The sequence below is a fragment of the Populus euphratica genome, unplaced genomic scaffold, assembly GCF_000495115.2.
Source record: "Populus euphratica unplaced genomic scaffold, PopEup_1.0 scaffold392.1, whole genome shotgun sequence".
In the NCBI taxonomy this organism is placed as follows: domain Eukaryota; kingdom Viridiplantae; phylum Streptophyta; class Magnoliopsida; order Malpighiales; family Salicaceae; genus Populus; species Populus euphratica.
In genome coordinates, this window is record NW_011500279.1 from 132,369 (window position 1) to 156,495 (window position 24,127).

General features: G+C 32.0%; 2 protein-coding genes across 3 annotated transcripts; both read right to left on the reverse strand.

Annotated features, from left to right (window-relative positions):
* Window positions 1-8: 8 nt before the first annotated feature.
* Window positions 9-3,865, reverse strand: LOC105113108 (DHBP synthase RibB-like alpha/beta domain-containing protein). 2 transcript variants are annotated; one of them, XM_011009134.1, is made up of 9 exons: window positions 3,552-3,863; window positions 3,308-3,423; window positions 2,815-2,868; window positions 2,688-2,712; window positions 2,332-2,454; window positions 1,705-1,871; window positions 1,486-1,555; window positions 752-850; window positions 9-345 (listed from the first exon to the last, which is right to left on the reverse strand). In XM_011009134.1, the coding sequence occupies exons 1-9, from the start codon at window positions 3,753-3,755 to the stop codon at window positions 262-264; spliced, it is 942 nt and encodes a 313-aa protein (XP_011007436.1). In that variant the 5' UTR covers window positions 3,756-3,863; the 3' UTR covers window positions 9-261. The 2 variants fall into 2 exon arrangements, with proteins under 2 accessions (XP_011007436.1, XP_011007438.1); XM_011009136.1 differs by lacking the exon at window positions 2,815-2,868 and having other exon boundaries at window positions 3,552-3,865.
* Window positions 3,866-4,661: 796 nt separating this feature from the next.
* TOM20-3 (translocase of outer membrane 20 kDa subunit 3) lies at window positions 4,662-7,866 on the reverse strand. Its single transcript, XM_011009138.1, has 6 exons — window positions 7,573-7,866; window positions 7,300-7,378; window positions 6,929-7,098; window positions 6,781-6,828; window positions 5,856-5,957; window positions 4,662-5,047 (listed from the first exon to the last, which is right to left on the reverse strand). Exons 1-6 carry the CDS (start codon window positions 7,666-7,668, stop codon window positions 4,919-4,921), a joined length of 624 nt encoding a protein of 207 aa, XP_011007440.1. The 5' UTR covers window positions 7,669-7,866; the 3' UTR covers window positions 4,662-4,918.
* Window positions 7,867-24,127: the final 16,261 nt, after the last annotated feature.

Genomic DNA, 24,127 nt, shown 5'->3' on the forward strand with positions numbered 1-24,127 from the left:
ATCAAATGAATTCAGAAGTTCAAAAACTTAATTGGTGACATGCACAAAAGCATGGCTATGATACAAGGTTCTCTTCTGTATATATTTCTGTACATGTGCCGTATCGTTGCACTTGCTATAAATTTACATAGCACAGACGTTTTGTGCTAATTTGTCAGTGTAAGCTGCCAAATATCCAACAATAAACTGAAACTTCAGAGAAAGCAAAAGCAACAATCCAACTTTGAAGAGTTCTGGGATATGATTTTATACAGGGCTGCCTTAAGGAGCCGAAGGTATGAGATCTTCAACAGGAAAAGCAGATTCATCATCATCTTCAGCTACCATCCAGTGTAATTTAGGCCCCTGAACATGATAACCCATGAAATCAAATATTGCGACAAAAGCAGCAAGTATAGCATTCCTTGTATATTTTGAGCATAATTACTTCAGAAAATGGAGCATCAAAAACTCTCCAGTGGCACGCATAAAAAAAAGTGGCCAGAAAGTTTGAGAAAAGATGTTTTTTTAGAACAAAAAAAGAACAGGAGAGGCAGTCCCAAAATGGAATCCATGCTTTCTTTGATTAGGATCTGGAAGTTTTTCAGTTACCAGTCATAGAAAAGGTAATAACACTAAAAATGGCATTTTCCCACCACGTAGTGTATTTTTTTTAATAAACAAAAGCCTTCAAATATCATAAGATATACCATGATGACTGACTCGAAAATATGGAGAGAAACAAAAACCCACCATTTACATGTGTGATTACCTTTCCTTGCCGTATAACTTTTGGAGAACTTCCTGTCATGTCAACTACAGTAGATGGATCAGCCACTCTGATACCTCCATTAACAACAAAATCAAGACCCTACAGAAATTGAATCACAGAGAGTTAGAAAAGTTTGAAAATTTCCCTATAGCATAAGGACCCCTGCCCCATTGTAAAAAATGAAAATTCAAATGTAAACATTGCTCAATCTTCTTGTGATACAGAAGCAAGAGTATGAAATGTAAAAGAAACTTCGCATTTGCTCAAAGAAAAACACCATGCACAAGCAAAACTCTGATGGACAAAACCTTGAACGATTTTTTGTTAAGAAAAAATGGAAGTTGGATTCTACTGTATGATGGTTAGGTGGACGTGTTCTTTGTTATTTACATCAACATGTTATTAAAGTAAAAACTGGGGCCATATGAAGAAAAGGGAATGCATTAGTTAAAACTGACCACCAATTTCAGTCATTTAATTAAATTTTTATCTCTGGTTCCAAAATTTACATCAAGCAAAATATGTTTTGATGGGTAAAATACTAACTGGTGCCATGCTATCATTATTTGCATTATTGTTTTACCCAATTCTTCAATTCCTATTAACAGCATCACTCATTGGAATATTTAAGCAATAGAAATTAACACTGTATCCAGCTTACACCAGACCTATATAGTTCTTTAGTCTTGGAGTACAAAATCGAGCAAGCCTTGTTGATGCAATAAAAAACATACCTCTGGTCCATATATATCAGCTATTACAACTGGATCAATCATCCACTCGTTTTCCTTTGGCGACCTGACACTGGCACAATGAACAGATATCAGTCCAAAGTCACTGCAGTCAAACCCATTTCTTTACTGGCACCCACATGAAAAAGAAAGCATCTACAAAAATGCACACAAAACACACCCAAGTTTTTTACAGCTAGCACAAAACAAAACAAAAACAACCTTGTGGATATAAGCGGTGCATCCATCTTCTCCAGGATTGCTTGACAAATAGCATCATCAGGCATTCGGATACCCACATTTTTCCTTGAAGCATATTTGGCAGTTGTAGTCCCATACCGCACGCACTGTTTTGGTAGTTCTTTGCTTGCAGTTAGGATGAAAGTATACTGTCACATAGAAGCACCATCTTCAATGAAGTATCCAATTAAGAAGAGTGAGGAAACTATATTACCCAAAAACATCCAGTACATGAAAAGTTCACTAGCATTGCATACAATGCCAAGCCGAGACGCCTAGAAAGAATGCAAAGCCTAAAAAAAAAAGGCAGCACCCTGGAATGGAGATATCATTAAAGGTGGAGAACTAAAATCATGAGATTAAAATTAATTTCCTCTGAAAATATACTGTTGTGTCTCCATTCACCAAGGAAAGAAATACAAGATGGTCACATAGAAAGTTGTCCAATGATTCTAATATGTGAGAAAAGCAACTGAATGGCTAGTCATGATTCTGGTTATGCTTTCTGCATGTAATGATTCGAGGCTAATATATTAGCCCAAGGATGACTCTTACAAGTACCTAGGTTACTTCCTACTAGCAGTAAAATACATCACATAACATCCTTACTGGCCCTGGTAAGCAATGCTTAACGGCTCGAAATATATCTGCATGACCTTGACCATCACCACGTGGGAATCCAGTTGTATATATATCTATGTCTCTCAGAGAGTGGCACAAGATGCTAAGGGGCTGCATGAATAAAAAGACAAGTCAGAAAGCAAGAACAAAAGGATGCACTTTAAAACATAATACAGAAAAAAAAATCAGTGAGGTTGGGTGATATGAATTTGATCAACACAGGAGAATACAGAAAGAAGAAAATAAAGATGTATCAGTTAATGTCCAATCCAGTGTCATTCCAAATCCAGAGCTTCTATCAAAGCCTACTATAGTGGTGAGTGAAGAGAAGCCATGTTTCTTGCCTTGGAAGGTTCTATGTTTTTAATTCTGCAATGCAAAACATACAAAACCAATATCACCTTAAGAGTTCAGATTGAGAAACAAAAGATTCAAGCATAAAGCTTTGAAGTTAAGTACAACACAATCTACCTACGAAGACGTTCAATTGCTGAGTTGCTTTTCAAATCACAAACAATCGCATACCTAACAACAACAACAACAACAAAGAAAGTAAATCGAGAAGTATCCAAATTACGAAATGATCACATGCAATATGTTCATACAGAAAAAATTCACAATCAGCGACAATTAAATCACTCAAATTTAAATCCACAATTATTGTAATGAAAAATGCAGGGACCGCAAAGGAATCAATATTGTACATCTCCAACTTCCCAATTCAATGGAAATAACTTTTAAAATTCAAATTTATACCAATCAAAATATGTTATCATATCCAAATAAATTCTACTCCAGTTCAACAAGTCTGGGGAAAAAAAGCACACAAGTAACTCCATACAGTTTACTACACCCACGTCGTCAAAAAGAAGAAGAGATTATTCAAGATAAAAAGCCCACCAAGAAACCACAAAACTTCCATTGATGCTTATATATGTAACAGTCAAGCAAACAGCATACATACACAGTATCAGTGGGAATAACACCAACAGCTCCTTGTTTCAAAAGCTCAATCACAGGTTCCAACTTCCACGTGTCAGATCCTAACTCGTCAGCTTCCACATAAAGCAGTCCGTCCTCCTATCATCGCCATCCTCACATCATAACATTTTTGTAAAACAATTTAGCATTACCTCAAAAACCCACCATTTAAAATTAAAAAACAAGAAATCCCAGAAAGAGTAAGGAAGGGATAAATTGATATTGACCTTGGTAAAACGAGGAGCAGAGTACTTGAGTCGTTTTGGGCTTCTTTTAATAGCCATGGATAAGACACGGAGGCGAGGGGGTTTTGGGGTGTTAAAGGAAACAAGGCTTGGAAATGGAGCGACATGTCGTCGTAGAGCTGTTAAAGAGGGTAGAGATGAGAGTGATGGAGTCAGTTTGTGACCGTACAGTTTTGTTTCCGCCATTTTTTTGAGGGGTTTTTTTGAAGGTGGTGAAGCGGTGGTCTCTGGAAGCTCGTTTCTGGGAAAGGAAAGAGACAAACAAAGGGCCTTTTATTTATCGAAAAAAATATTGATCAAAAGACAGGTCGTTTAGTCATTGTGAATTAAACTATCTTTTTTTTAGATTATTTATTAGATTAACATGTGTTGTGTACCTAATTAATTTTATTAATCTTGAAACTTAAAGTTTATGATTATATAAGTTTTAAGTAATTTTAAATTTTGTAAAACTTGAATTAGTAATTTTTATTGAATAAATTTAAAATTTAATTAATTAAATTACATCATTCAAAGCTAAACTATCTTGATTTCTTTATAGACAGCACTAATAATAAATATCATAAATCTAATAGTAGAAATCTTTTAATAAGTACATTCTACAAGGATAAAAACTTTTTGGCAAGATTATCTCATTATAATCATAAAATATAAAGTGAGATTTAAATTTATATCTCTCATAATAAAACATAACAAATCATGTTCTCAATCTCTCAATTAATTTTGATTTTAATGAGGATTAGATAAGAAAAACAGAACATGAAGAGTTTAGTTATTGTTATTCTTATCATGCACTAAATTATATTCATATTCTTTAATATAAATTTTATAATTAGATTTAACGAAGACAACATAAAAAAATCTTCAAAAAAATCTTTATCTACAAATTTGAATTAATTGTTTGAATTTTCTTTTTACAAGACATTGACTTATTTAGTGCTGGTAATGTGAAAACCTAACCAGGTTGAAAAGACAAATTTAGCCATGTAAATATTTTTTCTAGTTCAACTTTCAAGTCAGGCTCTGAGTCATGAGTTCCCCTATCAATTCACCCGATCAAACCCGGGTTTTACAACTATACGTACTAGAGAATGAAATTGAAGTTTAGCGTGCATGTAGCAGGCAAATACATTTCAATATCAAAGACAAGCTTCAGCATAAGGCAAATGAAAAAATCAATATTTTCTCGTTAAAGATGACAACTCTTGCAGCTTATTATTCAGTTTACAATGGGAAAACCTCGCTAAGGCTAAAATTAACTAATGTGTGAATGAAAGATGGCATGTTTCCTCAACAGTCTGCATAGACCAACTCAGAGCACCGCTAGATGTTTCTGGGAAATGAAGTGCTTATTGTGTAGGAGGAGGCGGCGGCATCTGGGATTTTGCAAATCCAATCCAAGCAACAATGCCAACAGCCAGAATAACCCATCCGCATATATCATACGTGAGATCGCTGCTTTTCTTCTTCTTGGAACTCTGAACAAAGGGAGGAGGGGCAACGCATCAGTATATATATTTTAAACTTGATAGATGCAATGGCAAACTAGAAAAAATTGTGTGACAAATCTCAAGGATCACATACTGACTGTCAAACACGATAAATTCTTCCCATGCATGTCTTTGTATGTCCTAGATATGCCATCTTTACATGCAAAAATCAACACACTAGATTCATGGTAATTTTGCAAACTTAAACTATATGAACAGGCTCAATGCAATGTGCAACACCGCATAATTTAAACAGTGTTTATTGCCAATAGAATCTAATCCAAAACTCATTAACACATATATATCAACCCTTGTTAGGGTAGAAAAATCAATAAGGGTAACTTGTACCTCACCTTCACAAGGTCCTCTATTTGTTTTTATGTTTCAAAAGGGCTTTTTGAAAAAAATTAAATTTTTTTATTTTTTTTCCTTTGCTTCAAATTAGTATTTTTTTTTTTGGTGTTTTCAGATCATTTGATCATTTTGATGTGTTGATGTCAAAAATAATTTTAAAAAAATAAAAAAAATATTATTATCCAACACTTAGCGAAAATAAAATACTTTTTTAGCGAAAAGCACTTTAAAAAGTAATTGCTACCACACTCCCAAACACTTTCTTAATCTACAATGGTTATGATAAAAATTTCCATAAATTTTAACAAATTTGATGCTTGAAGCCATATCAACAAGACATTGAAACAGCATAAACAGTTCATTATCCAACAAAAACTAGAAAGAGAGGGAAAGAGAGATACAACAGGCATAGCACAGCAAAAAGGAACAAGAAAAAGGTCACCTTTGCACTTGATGAAGTAGAAGCTGCAGAAGCAGGGGCAGCTCCCATTTCCAGTTGATCTAAGCCACCATGCTTGTGAATCTGTAAGTGCAACTCTGGAGCCTATGAATGCAAAAGATTCAAATGTTAGACCAATCAAAGTATACAAAATATATTACAAAAAATAATAGAACCCAGTCAAAGAAAAACTACAGAAGATATCTCTCCTCAATGGACCAATAACTCATTAGTCAAAATTTATGAAATCCAGGCTCATCATTTACTGGCAATAGAAGACCTTAATAGAACTCAAGCAGATCAAGGTGCATATAGCACACATCTCAGCATGGTTGAATGCTTACTCGGCAATTGCTTAGGGGCTTCTAGTTTTTTTTTTTTTTCACAGCATAATAATGATAGGTCATAATGGTTTACTAGTTTCAGAATACAAGAACTTAAAAGAAAACTGAACTTTATGCCTTGTTCAAACTTCAAATGAAAAAATGGCATTATCAAGTTTTAAAACAACCCAAAAACTCATCATGAACAACTTACTCTTAACATTTTATACCATTTTAACAATGCGAGTAAAATGAGGTTTGGTATAAATATGCCACATAGCCTGGGAAAACGAACTCCACAACCCACTTTCAAAACAGCACGAGAGAGAAGATTTAAAAGTTAAGTTCAAGTGCTATGCAGAAACCTATCACTTTTATCAAGACACCACACTGCTAATCAGGTAGTGACGGTATCCAGCTCACAGGTATTGTTTCCCAGCAAAAAGCTTAGTAAATAGATCCCAGAATATATCTGATATGATATTATACAGCAATTACATCTAACATCAGGGTAAAATCCAATGACCAGATACTGATACTACCTAATTCTCTTTTCCCATTTTTATATTATCACATTAGATTGAGTGATAAAGAAAGAGATGTACCTTAGAAGACACTTCCAAAGACTTGCGATAAAGTTCATTATCTGGATCCTGAGAAAAACCAACATCACACATTTATAATCATTCAAATAACAAACATACAATAAAGCAATGCCCTTGCAGCATGACTTCACAGGAGAAAGAAAAATACCTCATCAACAGCTTGTTGAAAGTAGACAACTGCCTTTTCAAAACTCTCATTAGCCACATCTTGATCTGGAGTCAAAAATGCATATGAAGTATGTGCATTTCCCAGGTACCAGATAGCCTCGTGTTTCTTGGGATTAATCAGCAACGACTCCTCCAGCTTCGTGATTCCATCTGCATATTCAACTCTATCACCCCATCCATATTGACACATTTAACTATAACATTCAAAAAAAAAAATCGAATAATCAACTCATTCCACAACCAATTCCTTGTCATGAATGGGATTTAGATTCCATCATTTCTTAGCAGAAGTTATAAGCACAGTCTCTTTTAAAGGTAATTCATGCTAAAAAGGATAAATTAGAACCTAACCTAGCATCATCTTCTTTGAATCTGGAACACTCTGAAACTGAGCCAACTCCAATAAAGCTCCTCCCCACTTCAACAAATTCTGTCCAGAAAACCATAAAACTCATAAATTTACAAAAATCCGAAGACCCCAACAATTCTACATAATCAAAACCACTTGGGTCCTTCCAAAGTTACAAACTTTATCACTACTCTATCAATAATAGAAAACTAAGAACAAAAGAAAAGAAAAAATAGATAGATCCAATAAATGAAGCAAGAGATTGAAAATAATACATCGGCATCGAGAGGGTCTTGAGCATAAGCATCTTCAGCTGTTTTACGTGCGTGCTCGAAGAACAGTAACCTATCAAAGTCGTTTTGCATTTCCATTTCTCCTTCTATCTATCTATCTATCTCTGCAGACAGAAAAATAAAAATAAAAGCAGAGAAAAGATGAACTTCTGACGGCCCGGGCTTCGTTTTTCTTCAGGGTTGCCTTTGGAGATTAGCAAACCACAAAGTAGAATGGTCCGACTCTCACGCGCGCTTGATTGGCGTGGATTATAAAATAACATGTCGATTTTGAATTTTGTAATCAGACGATTTGCCGTTAGGGGCTACGGCATGTGGTCTAATCTATCAATGATATTTGGAGTTTGTTTGGCTGGTATTTATTTTTAATTTTTGTTTTTTTAATGTGTATTTTATTAAAAAATATATTAAAATAATACCTTTTATTTTAAAAAATTTATTTTTAATATTATTACAGAAAAGCAATATAAAAACATAAAAAAATATTATAAATAAAAAAATAAATTCATTATTTTATAAAAGTGTTTCCTAGCTGCAAAAACAAACAAGATTTTAGTATTAATTAACTATTTGATAGACGTTCTATCACGAACTAGATATATTTTTTTCCAACAAAACAAAATAAAAATATTGGATTTTTCGGGTCTAAAGTCGACCAAAAAACCAGTCTCTCTACCCGATTTCGGTAAATTTTTCTCTCGCTTTCTTTCTCTATCGTTCCAGCCACCAGCCAAAGCCACCAACAGCCTATCCACCACCAGCTTCGCCACAGGAGACCACCTACCGACCACCAAGAGCCACCGCGAGGTCCTCCCTCCCTCCTCTGCAAATTTCTTTTTTCTGTTTCTTCTTATTTCTTCCTCAGTCACAAGCAGCCAACACCGTCACCGTTTGCTCCATCAAAACCTCCGCCAACTTCACGTCAGGCCAGTGATAGCAGCTCCTGCAACCGTTTGGTTGCATGCAGCACGTGAACAGTGAATGTTCACATTGCTGCATATAATTAACATAGAATTTGGCCTGGGCCAATTATAGCCAACCTAATTAACTGGTCTGGCCCGGCCCAAAAAAGAAAGAAAATATGTTGGGCTGATTTCGGCCCAATCACTGTTTCCTGGGCTTATGGCCTAGCCTAGTTATCTGGGCCGGCCCGGTCCACATTTTAATAATATTTAATTAATATATAATATAATATTATATATATTTCTTTTTAAAAAAACAAAAAAATTTCAAAAATCCTTTAAAAAAATTGTGATTTTCTTAAATATTTTTCTACTAATTTTGCATGATATCGGGTTGTATATTTACACTATAAAATACAAATCCGGTATTAAAATACCCGATTTTCTCCAAAATATTTCAAAAAAATTAAATCAATTTTCATTTTAAAAAATTATATTCATGCATACGACCAAATCCTAAAAGTTTTCCAAACATATTTTCATAAAAAATAAAATAAAATAAAAAAATGCACATTTCTCATGTTTTGAAATCCCAAAAATGGATATCATAACTAGTTTACGATCATCCATTAGGGTTTGGCCAAAATATCAAAAAAAGTCTTCTTTCGATTTTCTTCTCTACGATTTAGATGTAGACTTTAATATTTATGGGTGTAAAATTACACGATAAAGTACACCTTCATGTAAAATTACACAATAAAGTACACTTTCAAGTATTAAAGATTCAAAGTGTAAATAAATGCTAAAATTTAGACTTTAGAACGGTTAGAATTTAACCGGATAAGATAGAAACTCTCTCATAAAGAGAGATCTGCCTTGAGCCTTAGATAAGACCAATAAATAGCAACCCAACCTAAAAAACAAACAAACAACAATGTAGCTTATCTTAGGTAGGGTGCACTGGGATGATGCGTCTTCCCCTTACACAACCAGTCCCTTACTCAGACTCTCACAAACCATAGGTTCCTAGTGACCATAATACTAGGTGGCGACTCCAAAAACTTAATCATAATTTTTCCAACACACAACACCCCACAATAATAGGCACGACAGAGAGCCTCCGCCGTCGCCAGATGACGCCCCCCCCCCCCCGACAATATTAAAAAACCAATTAAGATTAGGAAAAAAAACATAACAAAGGCTATACGCGCATGCCTAACTCATTAAAACAAGGCCACGCACGTTGGCCTATAAGGGTAAGCTCGCACACATGTTCTTTTAATTTTTTATTGGCCAAAAAGATGGATGAATATTGTTTTTGAAAAAAAATTAAAGGCAGACAATGCATTATCTGCTTGCAATTTCTAACCATCGAACATGTGATAAAAAATCAGGCTGGATTTTTTTAACTGAAAAATGCAAGTTTCAGTATATTTTCATTTAACAATATATAATAAACATCCTTATGATATCAATAAACCAATAAATTAACTCAAAACACCTCAAAATTTGACTAAAAACATAAAATCAAACCATTTTTTTTTATTCTAATCTGATCTATTTTATCCAACAAAATGAAAGGAAAAAACACCATAATGAAACTCCTCTCATTGAATGGAACCTATGGACACCAATAATGACCTTTTCATGGTTGAAATATGATCAACCAATAATTTTCTTTCTCCTTCACCGTTTCCCAATTACTTTCTATCTCTTCTTCCAAACCTAAGGATTGTGTTACTTGGTATCAAAGATCAATGATTCAAAGACAAGTTTTAGAATTATCTCATCAATTAACAAAGATGAAGGAGAGAAAACTGGAGGAACATGAAGAGAGTGATCATGAATTTATAGCCAATTTTGAAAACATGTTTCAAAGGCATGAGCATAATAGGTAACTTCTTGATCGAGATGAGTATCGTGGAGATTTTAGCAATCCTATTTATATTGAGATAGACGTGGATTAATATTCTCTACTGGTTTATAATGTTTATTTTGATGATGTTTACGTTGATAATGGTATCATATGTAATGTCAATAATGATAGCGATCATATCATTAACGTTGTCCGTGTAGATAATTTAAAGATTGAGTACAAATAAAACATGAAATATGCTCAACGATTTAAGATATATTGATTCTATGATTATAATTTTACTATCATCACAAAGGTAGATGAATTCAAGGATTATATGGAAACAACACATATTAATTAAACAAGTTTGAGGTTTTCAACTTATTACTATAGAAGCTAATGAAAAAATAATAATTTATTAATTGTTGTTTCTTATACATATTTTAAGATTAAGGTATTGAAGTTAATGTCTAAAATTGTATGCACCTAAGTGAAGAAAGAAAAGGTGCTGGGGAACCTTGATTAGACATTCACAAGATTGCGGCAAGAGTAATTTAAGCTCAAGGACAATTGTTTTTCAACTCGAGGATACTAATGCATGATGTTTTTAAGAAAAATATTTTTCCTTAATCATTTTTATTTTTTTCCTATTTAGTTTAAGAAATAAATAATATGCTTAATAATTTCGTTTTTCCTTTTTTTAGGACTTTTATTACTTTTCCTTTATTTTTAGGTTTGCTAATTTGTTTAAGTTGATTTTTTTAGTTTATTCAAGGAGTTGTAAATATATCAGAGAAATAGACAATATGAAGATTGACATGACTAAAAGATTGATGTCTTCTCCCAAGTGCAGGAGTGTCGAAGTAATAAATAACCCGGCAAGACCGGGGTCGAACCACTACGAGGTTAATTGTACAAATTATAAACAACAATAATAGCTATAACAACAACAACAACAACAACAACAACAACAATAATAATAATAATAATAATGAAGAAAGAGAAGAAGAAGATGATGAGAACTTGGAGATGGAAAATTAACGTAAGGATTAAATAATGATAACAAACAATGTCAAGGTTAGAGGATCCACTAATGGTATGTCAAACAAGTATATTATAAACTCTTATTAGTCAATTGGAAACCACACACAAAGGAGGTTCCAATCAGATTATAGATTGTTAACATGATTACATTAGTTATCTTATTCAATTAATGTTAATACTTGTAAATCTCACCAAGCATTCATGATTATAACTTAAATCTCGTCAAGCATTCATGATTATAACTTATGTTAACAACAAATCAAGTTCCTTTCATAGCTCAGGTGTCGGTTATACCATACATTATGGGCTATGAAAGTGCCAAGCATTTGTTGTACCAAGTGTTATACAACATAAATCAAGATTAGTTATTTAACAAGCAAAGTATTAAAGAGTGAACAAGATAACAAATACAAAACATGTTAGTATCAAACATTAAAGTCCATATTAAGTTTACATTATACTTATTCTTACACCATTAGTGTAACCTTTTCACCTTGACATAATAAACTTAGCTAGACATAATGAAAGAAAGAAAAATAAATAAACAAAATAAAAACATAAATAAGATAAAAGTTAACTAAGTAAAGGAAATGAAATGAAAGGCATAAACTTGATATTAATGAAAGCAAAGCATAAACATTACAAAAAAAGAAAATAAGAGCATGATCTTGATCTGGAGACCAAGATGCCTAAATGCATGGCAAATGCCTCCTTTTATAGGCCAAAATTGGGAACTACTGATTTGATGACTAATTGATAAGTGGGTAACCAACTCTTGACTCGGTGACAATCTTTATCTTCTCTTGTCTGTCCAAAACGTCATTGATAACGTCAAAATTGGAGCCACTCGAAAACATGAAAGTTGTAGGCAATTGTCTCAGCTTTCTTGTGTAAAACATTCAGCTTATTTTAACTTCTAGAACTCCAGATATGGCCAAAATACTAAACAGTGCTCGGGTTGGAGGACAGATTCGGCTTCTTTGTTGTTACAATAATTTGGACTTGAAAATGGCCTTTTTAGATCTTGGGCTCCATATAAAAGTTGTAAGCCTATGTCTTACCTTTCCATCCATATAAAGTAGACCTAAATCTGAGATCTATAGCTCCAGATATGACCCAATTACCGAATAGTGTTCCGGTTTGGATTGCACCGACATCTCTTTTCTAAGTTTGGCCATCTCTTTATCCTTTCAATTTCAGTTCTTAAATTCATCAATCAATCCTTTCATTTATATGATAGGCCTGCATTTAAAATGAATATTTATCACAAATTAAAGGTATCTTATATTATTAGATATATTATTATAAAACATGTTTTAGTTAAGGAGTTATTGATACTTCAAGTGCAAAATGATGATATAAAACCATAATAAAAATGCATTTTTAAGTACTAATCAAAGATAAATTTTCAATGGTAAAATTATGAATTAGATTTTTGTGTAATGACCTTATTTGGTTTTAATTTTTTATTTCTAGCTTGTTATCTTTTTGTTAGAATTGTCGTCTGCGTTAAGTGTTATTAATTCGGCTTAGCCTAATAGATTAGCATATGACCCAATAACCTAAAACTTGATTCGGACTGAATTTCATGTCAAAACTGATGGGTATTGACCAAATCAAGGTCAAAGCCAGAATGAGATCCGATGTTAATTTTTTTAATTAAAAAAAAAACCATTTTAACTTGTTTTTTTTACTTAGATAAACTAATGTTGACTCATCTAATTCGTGATCTAAGGTTTGGATTAAGTCATAAACTTAATAACTATGTTAATGACACCACTAAAGTAATTTTACTTACTAAATCTGCTATTAAAATCAACTAATATCCAGTTTCATTGCTTACTTTCTCAAGGTTATAACTATGAACTAGATAGGCTGCCTACACATTGCCATAAGTTATTTCTGGAAATGTGTGTTACTTTGAATTGTAAGAAAATTGAAAGGAAAATAAAGCGCTTTCTAAACATGCAATCAAGAGTTGGTAGCATTAAAAGGTATATGATTTGGCTTTCAAGCAACAAATAAGTAACATGCAAAAACTTGTTAAATTATCTCGAATTTCATATAAGAATCAAATTATAAAATGTAAAAGGACACATCAATCTAACATAGACATTGTTTGAGCAACTCAAAACAAAACATGGCAAAATGAATAAAAACAATATAGAAGCCTAACTTTTGAGTAAGAAGTAAAGTCCCAACAACTATTAACAAGTAAAAAGCAACAAATATTTGTCAACTTCTTGTTACTACAAGAATTTGAATAACTTAGTTAAGTGTCTACAAAAATATTTGATGTCCATTTATGTATCTAAACTTAGTGTATAAAATAAGTATGATATATACTTTAAACACTCGCTTTAGAAGGTAAATTTTTTCCCTCAAGAGAAAGCAACTTAAAAACATCTAGAATCTTTAAACTTTTTTGGGCAAGCATTGGCCAAATCATTTCCTCTACCATATATATATATATAAAACTCTTAGATGTATATCAAAAACCTATGCACACATCTAATTAAACAACCCAAAAAACATTATATAAAGTAATGAAATTTTTTTATCAATAATAAACAAAAATAAAATGGAGAAAACCAATCAAAAAATAAATATTAAGATATCTCATATTGCAACACAAGTAATTTACTTGGTTATGTTTAATAAATTTCTCTATCAAAATAATTTATAATAGAAAAATAAATAAAATTTGTAATAAAAACTAACACATGTAAAATTTATTTAACAATAATTATATATATATATATATATAAACAATGTAAGGTTACACATAACATATAAAATTTATTGAACAATAATTATAAAAAACAATGCAAGGCGGCACATATAAAAAATCTTATAAAAAATTTTTTTTAAAAAAATTTAATCTATATAAAATTTTTAAAAAATTACAAATGAATCATACCTACCAAAATATAAACAAAAAATTTATTTGAAAAAATATACACATATAATGGATTGTTTTTTAAAAAACTAAAACACACACACACACACACACACACACAAACAAGTCTGGTGCTTGTAGGCCTGATAAGCCCAGCACTTAGGTCTAGCAAACATATTAGACCTACGTTACTTTTGACTTGGCTAACCGCCATGTCCATGCTCTTTGGACTTGACTAACACCAAGTCCAAGTGCTTAGGGTCTTTCAACCATGCCGTACCAATTTTACTTGGGTCTGGTAAGCATGACTGACTCACATTTACTTAGGTCTGACAACCATATCTGACCCGGGTGGTTGGGGTCTCGCAAGCTTGCCACACTTAACAACATAGGTTTGGTTTTTATACTAAACTCAAGGAAAATGGGTCTAACATATTTATTAAATCCAAGTAACAGGAGTTAGGCAAGATTAACTTGCCAAACCCAACCAATGTGGGTCAAGCCTGCATGCCAAACCCAATAAACATGGATCTGACATGTTTACTAGACCTCATGAACATGGGTCTGGTATGCTTCCCAGACCCAACCAACATGATTTTGACATGCTTGTCAGACCCACATTACTTATCTAGCAACCAAACATGTTTAAGATTATGGTAGAGATTGTTTTTCAATTGGAAATATATTATAATAATATATTTTTTTTTTATTTCAATATGTTAAAACAATCCAAAAATATAAAAAAATATTTAAAACAAAAAAACAATTAATTTTATTTTAAAAACGTGATCCAACTACATAAATAAATAGCTATTAAACATGTTTTTGTGACTTTGATGATAAAGGCCTTGTCCTTGTACACGTAACACACAAAACCAGATTCTCCCCTGAAAGCTTTGCTTTAATGCACAAACATCTTCAATTTTTTTTAAAAACAATTATTTTATGCATTAATGAGTGTATTTGCAAGCTAATCTCACTCAATAAATCTAATGGTTGAAATTAAAAGAATAATAAAATAACCCATCAATTCAAAAACAATTTTTGGTTCATTTTAATTTAAATAATGAATTATGAGGCATGGCTTTGCATCAAGCTTGCACTGGAGTGCAAGCTCAATGTCTATGCAATCTAGAAGAGCAATAAAATCCTTCCATCATACAAAAATAATAATAATAGTAATAGGTCTAACAAGCATGCTAGACCCACGTTACTTGGATATGGCATATTTGTCAGATTCGCGTTTACTTAGGTCTGATAAACATGCCTTTTAAGATAACATACAGATCTGTGAATGTTGTAGCGTAGAAAATTGAAAAAAATAGACAAACAATTGATAGCTTTAAAAATTATTTTTCTTATATAAAAGAAGCAATGCAAATGTAAAGCATAATAGCAACAATGACATTGACCCACATACATGTTTGTAGTGGATCTACATTTCAAACGCAATGTTAATCATAAAAATAAAGTCATTTCCAACAAATAAAAGTAAACTCTAAATATCTTTTAAGACTATGATGAAGTATTAAATAAAAATATTCGTGTTGGTATGAGCAATGATCAGCGTATCTGGACATGTCCCCCATTGAAGTTTAGAAAGCCAACGATCCTGTATTTTTTTTCTTATTGTTAGATTTTGCACATAAAATAACTAACTTTGAGCAAGACTGAAGATTTTTATTCTTTTTTTTTCTTGCACTGCAAGAATAAATATAAATAAGGGATTGAATATAATAATATGTTATGCTTGAGCCATGTTTAGGAAAATAAGTGAAATATATATCAAAGGCAATGAGAAATTAAAATGTTAAGTTATATTGATTAAGTATTAAAACAACATCATAAAGAAGAGTGACAACATCTCCAAATTTGATGAGTCGGATATGAGTGTCTTCTTCATGGGTACAAGTGCATAACTTGGATCTTGTTAATGATTATTGTATTCAAAATAAGAAACAATTTATCAACCATTTGAAAGATGATTAATAAACCTTGAAATCAAGCTAACACACCTTGAACTTGGCTGGTGCCAGGCATAGGCGCCTTTAGTCTGGAAAACATGCAAGACCCACGTTACATGGATTTAACAAACATGTCAAACCCACATCATGTAGACTTAGTTAACTTCCAAGCCCAAGAACACTAGCAATCAAAACATCCCTAAAAAAACATAAAGCAATTGAAACTTGGATATATAAGGCATGCAAAAAAAAAAACCAAGAAGAAGCATGCCAACACAATTTCCAGAAAATCCAAAATAGTTGCTTAATCCCATAATAAAAATCATGCATTTCAATCACAAAAACTGGCATCCAAGTTTTTCAAAAAATCAAAAAATCAAACAGAAACCGAGCAACGCAACACAAAATAGAAATGCACAGAAAACCAACCTAGTCAATACAAAGAACCTTGATTAACCAAAAATTACAACAACCACTAGAGCCTAACCACACCCTAACACTAAACTACAAAACAGATAAACATCAGAAATAACACCAACAATGTTCGAGATTCTCGAACCCTTTGCTGAGCCCCGCCCCTACATTCCCTTTTGAAGAAAACCTTCCAAACTGGCTTATCATAAAGTTGTCGATTGAAGGGTAACAGAAGGTAACCCTTCTCTTAGGCCACCCGTGCCCACTGCCATTCAGATTAGGGGGCAAAACGAGAAAAGATAGGGAGGGAGAGCAACATCTTATTCTTTTTGCAAGAACTCTAGTTCTAGATCAGAAAAGCATTCGGAATGGGCTCTGTGTTCATTTCATTAGCAGAACCAATCTAGGGGCTTCAGGGAATCCCAAAACTAAAAGGTTCGCATCTTCATAAACCTTTTAGTCGAGCCATATTCTAAACATTCCATGGTCTACTTACTTCATATGGAAAGGGCTTTTCGCCAGAAAATAGGTGCTTTATTATATGATTGGCTTTTAGGTTAGTAACTTGTATTTCTTTCCTTCTTTTCTTCTTCGTTTCGGATAGGAAAATAGAAAAATTAAGTGAATAAAAACCAAAAAAAGGTTCATGGTCAATGGTAAAGATGTCCACATAAAGGTTATTTTAGAATGTACCAGTTGTGTTCAAAACAATGTGAATAAGAAATAAATAGACATTTCTAGATATATTATTCAAAAGAATTGACTATTAACTTTGTCATGCGGGTATCTTTAAATGCGATCGATTCTTTCGGGCTTTTCTTAGTCTTAATAGGTATTCTCGAAGTGAGGTTAATAAGATGCTCTAGTCAAACTCCTTTGCTTACAACACGACTTTTTATTTTAATCTGTCTTGAATGGTCCTTTTTTCACGACATCATCCTAATATTATGTTTCGCACAGTCCTCTTGATTTAATATCAAAGGTCTTCATGCAACCTCTCTTTTTGTGAGAACATCAAGATGTGAGGAGTGAATTGCATGAAATACTATAAGTTCAAGTAGCAGATACTACCAAATATAGGAGAAGAAGCTATATCTCGAGCTATAACACTTATTAAGAATTGTCCAACTCAATGAATTCCAGGGTCAAATGAAGAGTCACGAAGGGCTATTCTTCGATTGGGTATCATTCAACCTTAACCTTTCCAAAAGGATCAATGGTATACAGAACGAATGGAAATTACTCAAGTTTAGTTTCGCTAGGGACCAACTTGATCTCGCTATGAAAGCTTCAGGGTTAGACTAATGGAAGAAAAGGCATCAAGATAGACAAAAAGCTTAAAAGCTTATAAAAAAAAAAAAGCATTAATGGCCCCTTTTCAAAAAGAGCTTGTCATATTAGGAAACTCCTTTCTATAAAGCCTTGGTCAGAGACATTTATAATCACCTCTTTTATCTTTATAGTTAGCGATTCTATCTTAATTTATTTCCATTTTCTTTTTAGATTTTTATTTTATTTTTTTTGACAGTATTGGATTTCGAGCAAAAGAAATCATCTTATAAGGTTAATGAAAAACTGACTTGATTTGACTTGTTATGTTAGACTCTTCTTGAAATTGGTCAACCCAACCAGAACATAGAGATTCCAACACCCTAAAATCCCAAACCACAAAAAACAAAACATAGTAATCCAACCCAAACAACTAGACCCCTGAAAAATGCCCCTACAAACAAAACAAGTATTGCAAGCAAATTTATATAAACTTTGTCTAACTCTTCAAGAGTGAGAATGAATTATTAATTAAATATTATATAAATCAATACATAAAAGGGGAAAAAATCATGATTGCCCCATTCAATCTCAAACATAAAATCTATTCGCAATCCATTAAATTCAGCAAAATCTAAAAAAATAATTAAGATAAACATCCTAGCGAACTGACAAAACACTTTTACATGCCCAGAACAAAGAGAAACAACAAAGAAACCATTGTCATCTCATGAAAAATCAACCAAAATCGTATCCAACTATACCAGACCAACACTCTCCCAAGCCAGATACATCATAAGTAAGACATGTATCTAGCTACCAGCCTGTTCATACTGAACAAATCAAGAAAATGATAGTTGACACGATCAAAAAATTGATGTCTTATCTCAAATACAGGAGTGTCGAATTAATAAATAACCCGACGAGACCTGAATTGAATCACTGGTAGGTGAACTATATAAAATGATAAACAATTAATAAAAAGGAGTTGATGAGAACTTTTAAGATATGATATTAATGTAAGGATAAAACAAGGATAAAAAAAATGTCAAGGTTAAAGTAATGTCAACTGGAAACCACACACAAAAGAGGTTTCAATTGAATTATAAATTATTAACATGATTATATTAATTATCTTATTTGAGTAATGTCAATAATTGTAAATATGGTCAGGTATTCATGGTGATAACTTATGTTAACAACAAATCAAATTCTTTTATACAGTTTGTTATGAAAGGATCAAGTATTTGTTGTGCCAAGGGTTATACAACACAAATCTAGATTAATCATTTAACAAGTAAGGTATCAAGAGTAAGTAAGATAACAAATACAAAATATGTTAGTATCAAACATTAAAATCCATGTTGAGTTTATATTATATTTATCCCTACACCATTAGTGTATGCTTTTCATCTTGACAAAATAAACTTAGTTAAACATAATGAAGATGAGAAACATAAATAAACAAAATAAAAATACAATAATGATATATATTAACTAAGTAAATGAAAGGAAATAAAAAGCGTAAACAAGATATTAAGATAACATGAAATAAAACTTGAACATTAAAATATAAAGAGAGAGAGTGATCTTGATCTGAACAACAAGATATCTAAATGTATGGCAAATGCCTCCTTTTATAAGCTAAAATCTGCAACTATTGATTTAATAACTAATTATTGAGTAGGTGGCCATCTCTTGACTTGGTGATAACCCTTATCTTCATGTCTGAACAAAATGTCATTTCTAACATCAGAATTTGAACAGATAGTTTTCATGAAAGTTTGAGCATTTGTCTTAGTTTTCCAAAAAAAAAAAAAAGAATTAGCTTATTTGAACTTCTAGAACTCAAAATATGGGTTGAACACTGAACAGCGTCTAGGCTGCCGGACAGATTCAGACTTCTCTTTTGATGCTAAGATTTGGACTTCCAAATGGCAGAATTGAGTCTTGGACTCTCATTAATATTTTGGGCCTATGTCTTAGTTTTCTAGCCATATAAACCAAACCAAAACCCAAGATTTATAGCTCTAGATATAATCCAATGACTGAATGGTGTTTTAGTTTGAATTAAATCAACATCTTTTTTATAAGTTTAACCCTTTATTTTTTCTTTCACTTTCAATAGTTAAACAAATCAATCAAATATTTGAATTGTGAAGCATGTTTGCATTTGAAATGGGTATTTACTATAAATTAAAAATATCTTATATTATCAGACTTGTTATTATAAAATATGCTTAAGTTAGAGAATTTAATAATACTTTAAGTGCAATATGATGATATAAAACCTTAATAAAAATATATTTTTAAGTATTATTTAACATTCCACTAAACACCCACTAATAACAAATAACCCAGCAATCCATAACACGCTATGTACACCATAAAAAAATAACAAGAACCAAACCACTTATAATTTATCACGAAAACCAATCAATTCCTCCCTAATAAATAGTGCTCCAATGCATAGTAAAAAAACTTACAATCTACAATATATGAGTGAGTTCTTTTAGTTTTATTTTTAATGTTTGAATTTCTTTTATTTTTCCTTTTTTGGAGAATGTTGTTGAGATTTTTTATTTTTTCTCTATAATGAAAGAAAAGGTTATGAAAAATAAATTGAAGACTGTTCGGATTTATTTTTTAATGATAAGAGAGCTTAATCACTCTTTTTTTTAAATGGAAAATAATTCTCTAATTAACTTTTATGCATCTAAACTAAATCCATTATACTTTGATATCAAATATTCTCTATAAGTGTTATGTGCTATCCCTGGCACAACAAACTATATTTGTAGCTAATAATCTATAAAAACAAAGCACATAATTATGTACCAAGAAATATTATGTAAATTTTAATTTTCCCTACTTAGTTTTGAAGAGTTTCTAAGCTTTTATCAAACTTTCAGTTTTTTCCTTCCCTCCGTCTCCATCCATTAAATAAACGGAAATGATAACATTGAGCATGCACGATGCATTCCGTAATCGTATCAGCTACCTTGTTCTTTCATTTAGAATTATATTATTTTTTATCTCATATTTCTCAAGTTTATAAACTCTAAGCATATAAAAAAATATAGATAAAAATACAGCAACTCTAACTACAAAATCTTGCAAATGAAATCATAACTAGCTAATACCAAGTTAACACAGCTTTTTTATTAAAAAATAAAGTTAACATAGCTTATTATCATCTTTCCATACTCGCGTTCTAAACAAAAATAATATATATATATATATATATATATATATATAAGCATGTTTTAGTTTTGTAAAAATAAAGTTTAATGTAATAAAATTATTCATAACACTACACTATATTCTTGTCCAAAACATAATTGTTTTTGTACTTAAACTTTCATTGTAAAGAGAACAAATATAATTGATTTTTTGTTTAGCGATTGTGTGGTAGTTTTTAGATTTAATTTTTCTCAGTTGATTTAATATCAAAAACTGAAGCTACAAAAAGGAGATAATATCTTTTGTTTGAAATTTAAAGACTATAAACGCGCTATCGACTTCACCATATCAGATATAGATTTTTGAAAGTTTGTTTAAAGAGATTAATTATTAGGCCTCTTCGATTTTCTTCTGTTGGATTTAAGGATATACTCGGGGCTCCCGAGGACGGCTAGCTGCTACCAAATTGCTGTGCCTTTGATAATAGCTTTTTCTCCTTTCATTTTCGATTCCATGAAGGTCACCTTAAGTCCCAGCAATTCTCTATAAATTTTTCTGTAATGAAGTTGTTGCCTTCTTTCCTCTGATTATCGGTTTTATTTATTCTAATATATGTTGGCAATGTAGTTCATGTTATGATTTATGCAGGAATGATGTGTAGAAAAAAAATAGATGCCGAAGCTGACTCATCCAATCATGAACAGGAAAGAAAGGTATAGATTAATGGCTCAAACAGATTAGAATTGCTTGATGTTACCTACTTTTTTTTTTAAAAAAAAAAAAAGAACATAAAGGGAACATTTGCATGAGTCGCTGGTGATAAATTTCATGGCAAATGGCTATGCAGGAGTACATTATTTTCATGTCTTCCCATAATTTGACGTCTACCCTCAAAGATATATTACAGAAAGTCACTGGCAGGTTGATGAATGCCCTCTGTCACTCCCATGCAGTTGTAAGCATTTATTTTATGGTGCTTAATAGTGTCCTCTCTGTTAGGTTGGTTGCCATTTCATGTAAGACACCAACCATTTACCATTGACTATTGGTAGCCACCATTGTTGAATGAGATAGAGTTGGTGGCCACCATTGTTGAATGAGCTAGAGTTGGTAGCCACCAATGTTGACAACAAACCAAGAAGAGCTTCCATGAATGCCTATAAATAGAGGCATATATGAGAGAGCAAAATGAGAGAGGAAGTAGAGCCAAAGAGGTGAGAAATGTAGGAGAGAGTGGGCTGCCATTGCAGCACAAAAGGAGAGAAATAGAGTGAGGTTGAGAGTTACTCAAAGAGGGGATGATTCCTCCTCCTCTATTGTTGTAAATCTTGTACTCTCCCTACATAATGTAATGGCTTCTCCCGTGAATGTAGGTGGTTTTGCCGAACCACGTTAAATATTGTGTCAGTGTGCTTGGTCTCCTATGAGCAAATATCAGTACATCACCGGTCGGAATTCCCAACACTCTCCAGCACTGATTCCATAGGTTACTATAAAGTTAAGTTTTGTATCGCCAAGCTTACAGGGGAGGAGGTGAGAAAACTAGCAAGCACGTATGCAGTTTCCATTATTGTTACCATTCAGCTTCTAGACTACAATGATTTGATAGACAAGAAAGCTAAGAAAGAATCCAGTGTTGTCCAAAATGTGACCAGATTGTAGTGCTAAATCATGAGAATCAGCTCATGCTTAGTTTGCTCTTGATTTTGGCTTTTCAAAACAATTTTGTACAGCTAAAGTCTATATGCGTCTTCCCTTCTATTATTTCTTGTTGGTTAGCAAAATGATGAGTCTTACATGAGAGATACATGTTTGCTAGTTCATTACAAAATACAAAATAACTATTCTTTCAGGGTTTTTTTTTTTCTTTTTAGAAAAAGAGTTTCAAACTCGGAAAATGCAAAATATAAATTCTACATCTCATTGATTAGATCCATTTCAATGGAGTCATGTTAGCTGGAAAAAATGGTAATGTTTCACGAAAGAAGCATTGCAAATTAATTGAAAATTTAATTTATGGATGTTGATTCGACACCATTTTGGTTACATTGCAACCGATAAAGCTGTGCCACCAACTAAATTGAAATTTATATATCACATACCATATCATGTGAAGACGATCACAAGTTGATGCTATTAAAAGGCAGCTCATGAGACATGCCAGGCGGCTCCACCATTTTTATTTATTTTCTGAAAGCTTAAAGAGGAGTTTCTGAATTATTGTGGGGTTATTCTTTATGAAACAATGGACATAGACCCAGTAGCTCCAAAGAAGATGATCTGCCAGCTAATTTTAGGAGGGATTTCAATACTTTTCAATATGAGTGTTTTACATTATTGCCCACAATTTATTTCGAGATATCTTCTCTGTTAATTATATGAGGAAAAAAATCAAGAAAAGTTATTCCAAATATTATGTATAAATAAAAATATTTTACCATTAGACAGATTGTAGAGCTCACGGGTTCCGCTGTGAAGTAAAAATGAATTTAGTATTGATCCAGGAGTTCGTCTCTCGAGTGATAGGTGCCCGCACTACTTAGTGGGTCGGCCCAAAATTTTCCCATCATATAAAATGAATATTAATGGGATGCAAGTATCTATAAAGAAGAAGAAAAAAGCTGACTGGAGTCATTGATTTCATTTTAATTATTTACTTAAAATTAATTTTTTAATTATTTTAATGTATTGATATTAAAAATAATTTTAAAAAATAAAAAATATTTTTTATGTATTTTAAATAAAAAACAATAACTACCACACTTTTAAATAAACTCTTAATATGCTGATATAATTTAGATAATATAAATAAAAGAATTCAATGACAACAAAGAAACTCACAAAAAATAATGGTAAAGAAAAGAAGGTAAAAAAAAATTGGTCCAACCCTATTCAAGTTACCATACCAAATATATGGCATGTCATGAATCGAGGTAACATGTTAAAAATTTTTAAAATTTTTTTAATGAAACTTGATTATCAAATAATTCAATGTTAAAGAGAGAAA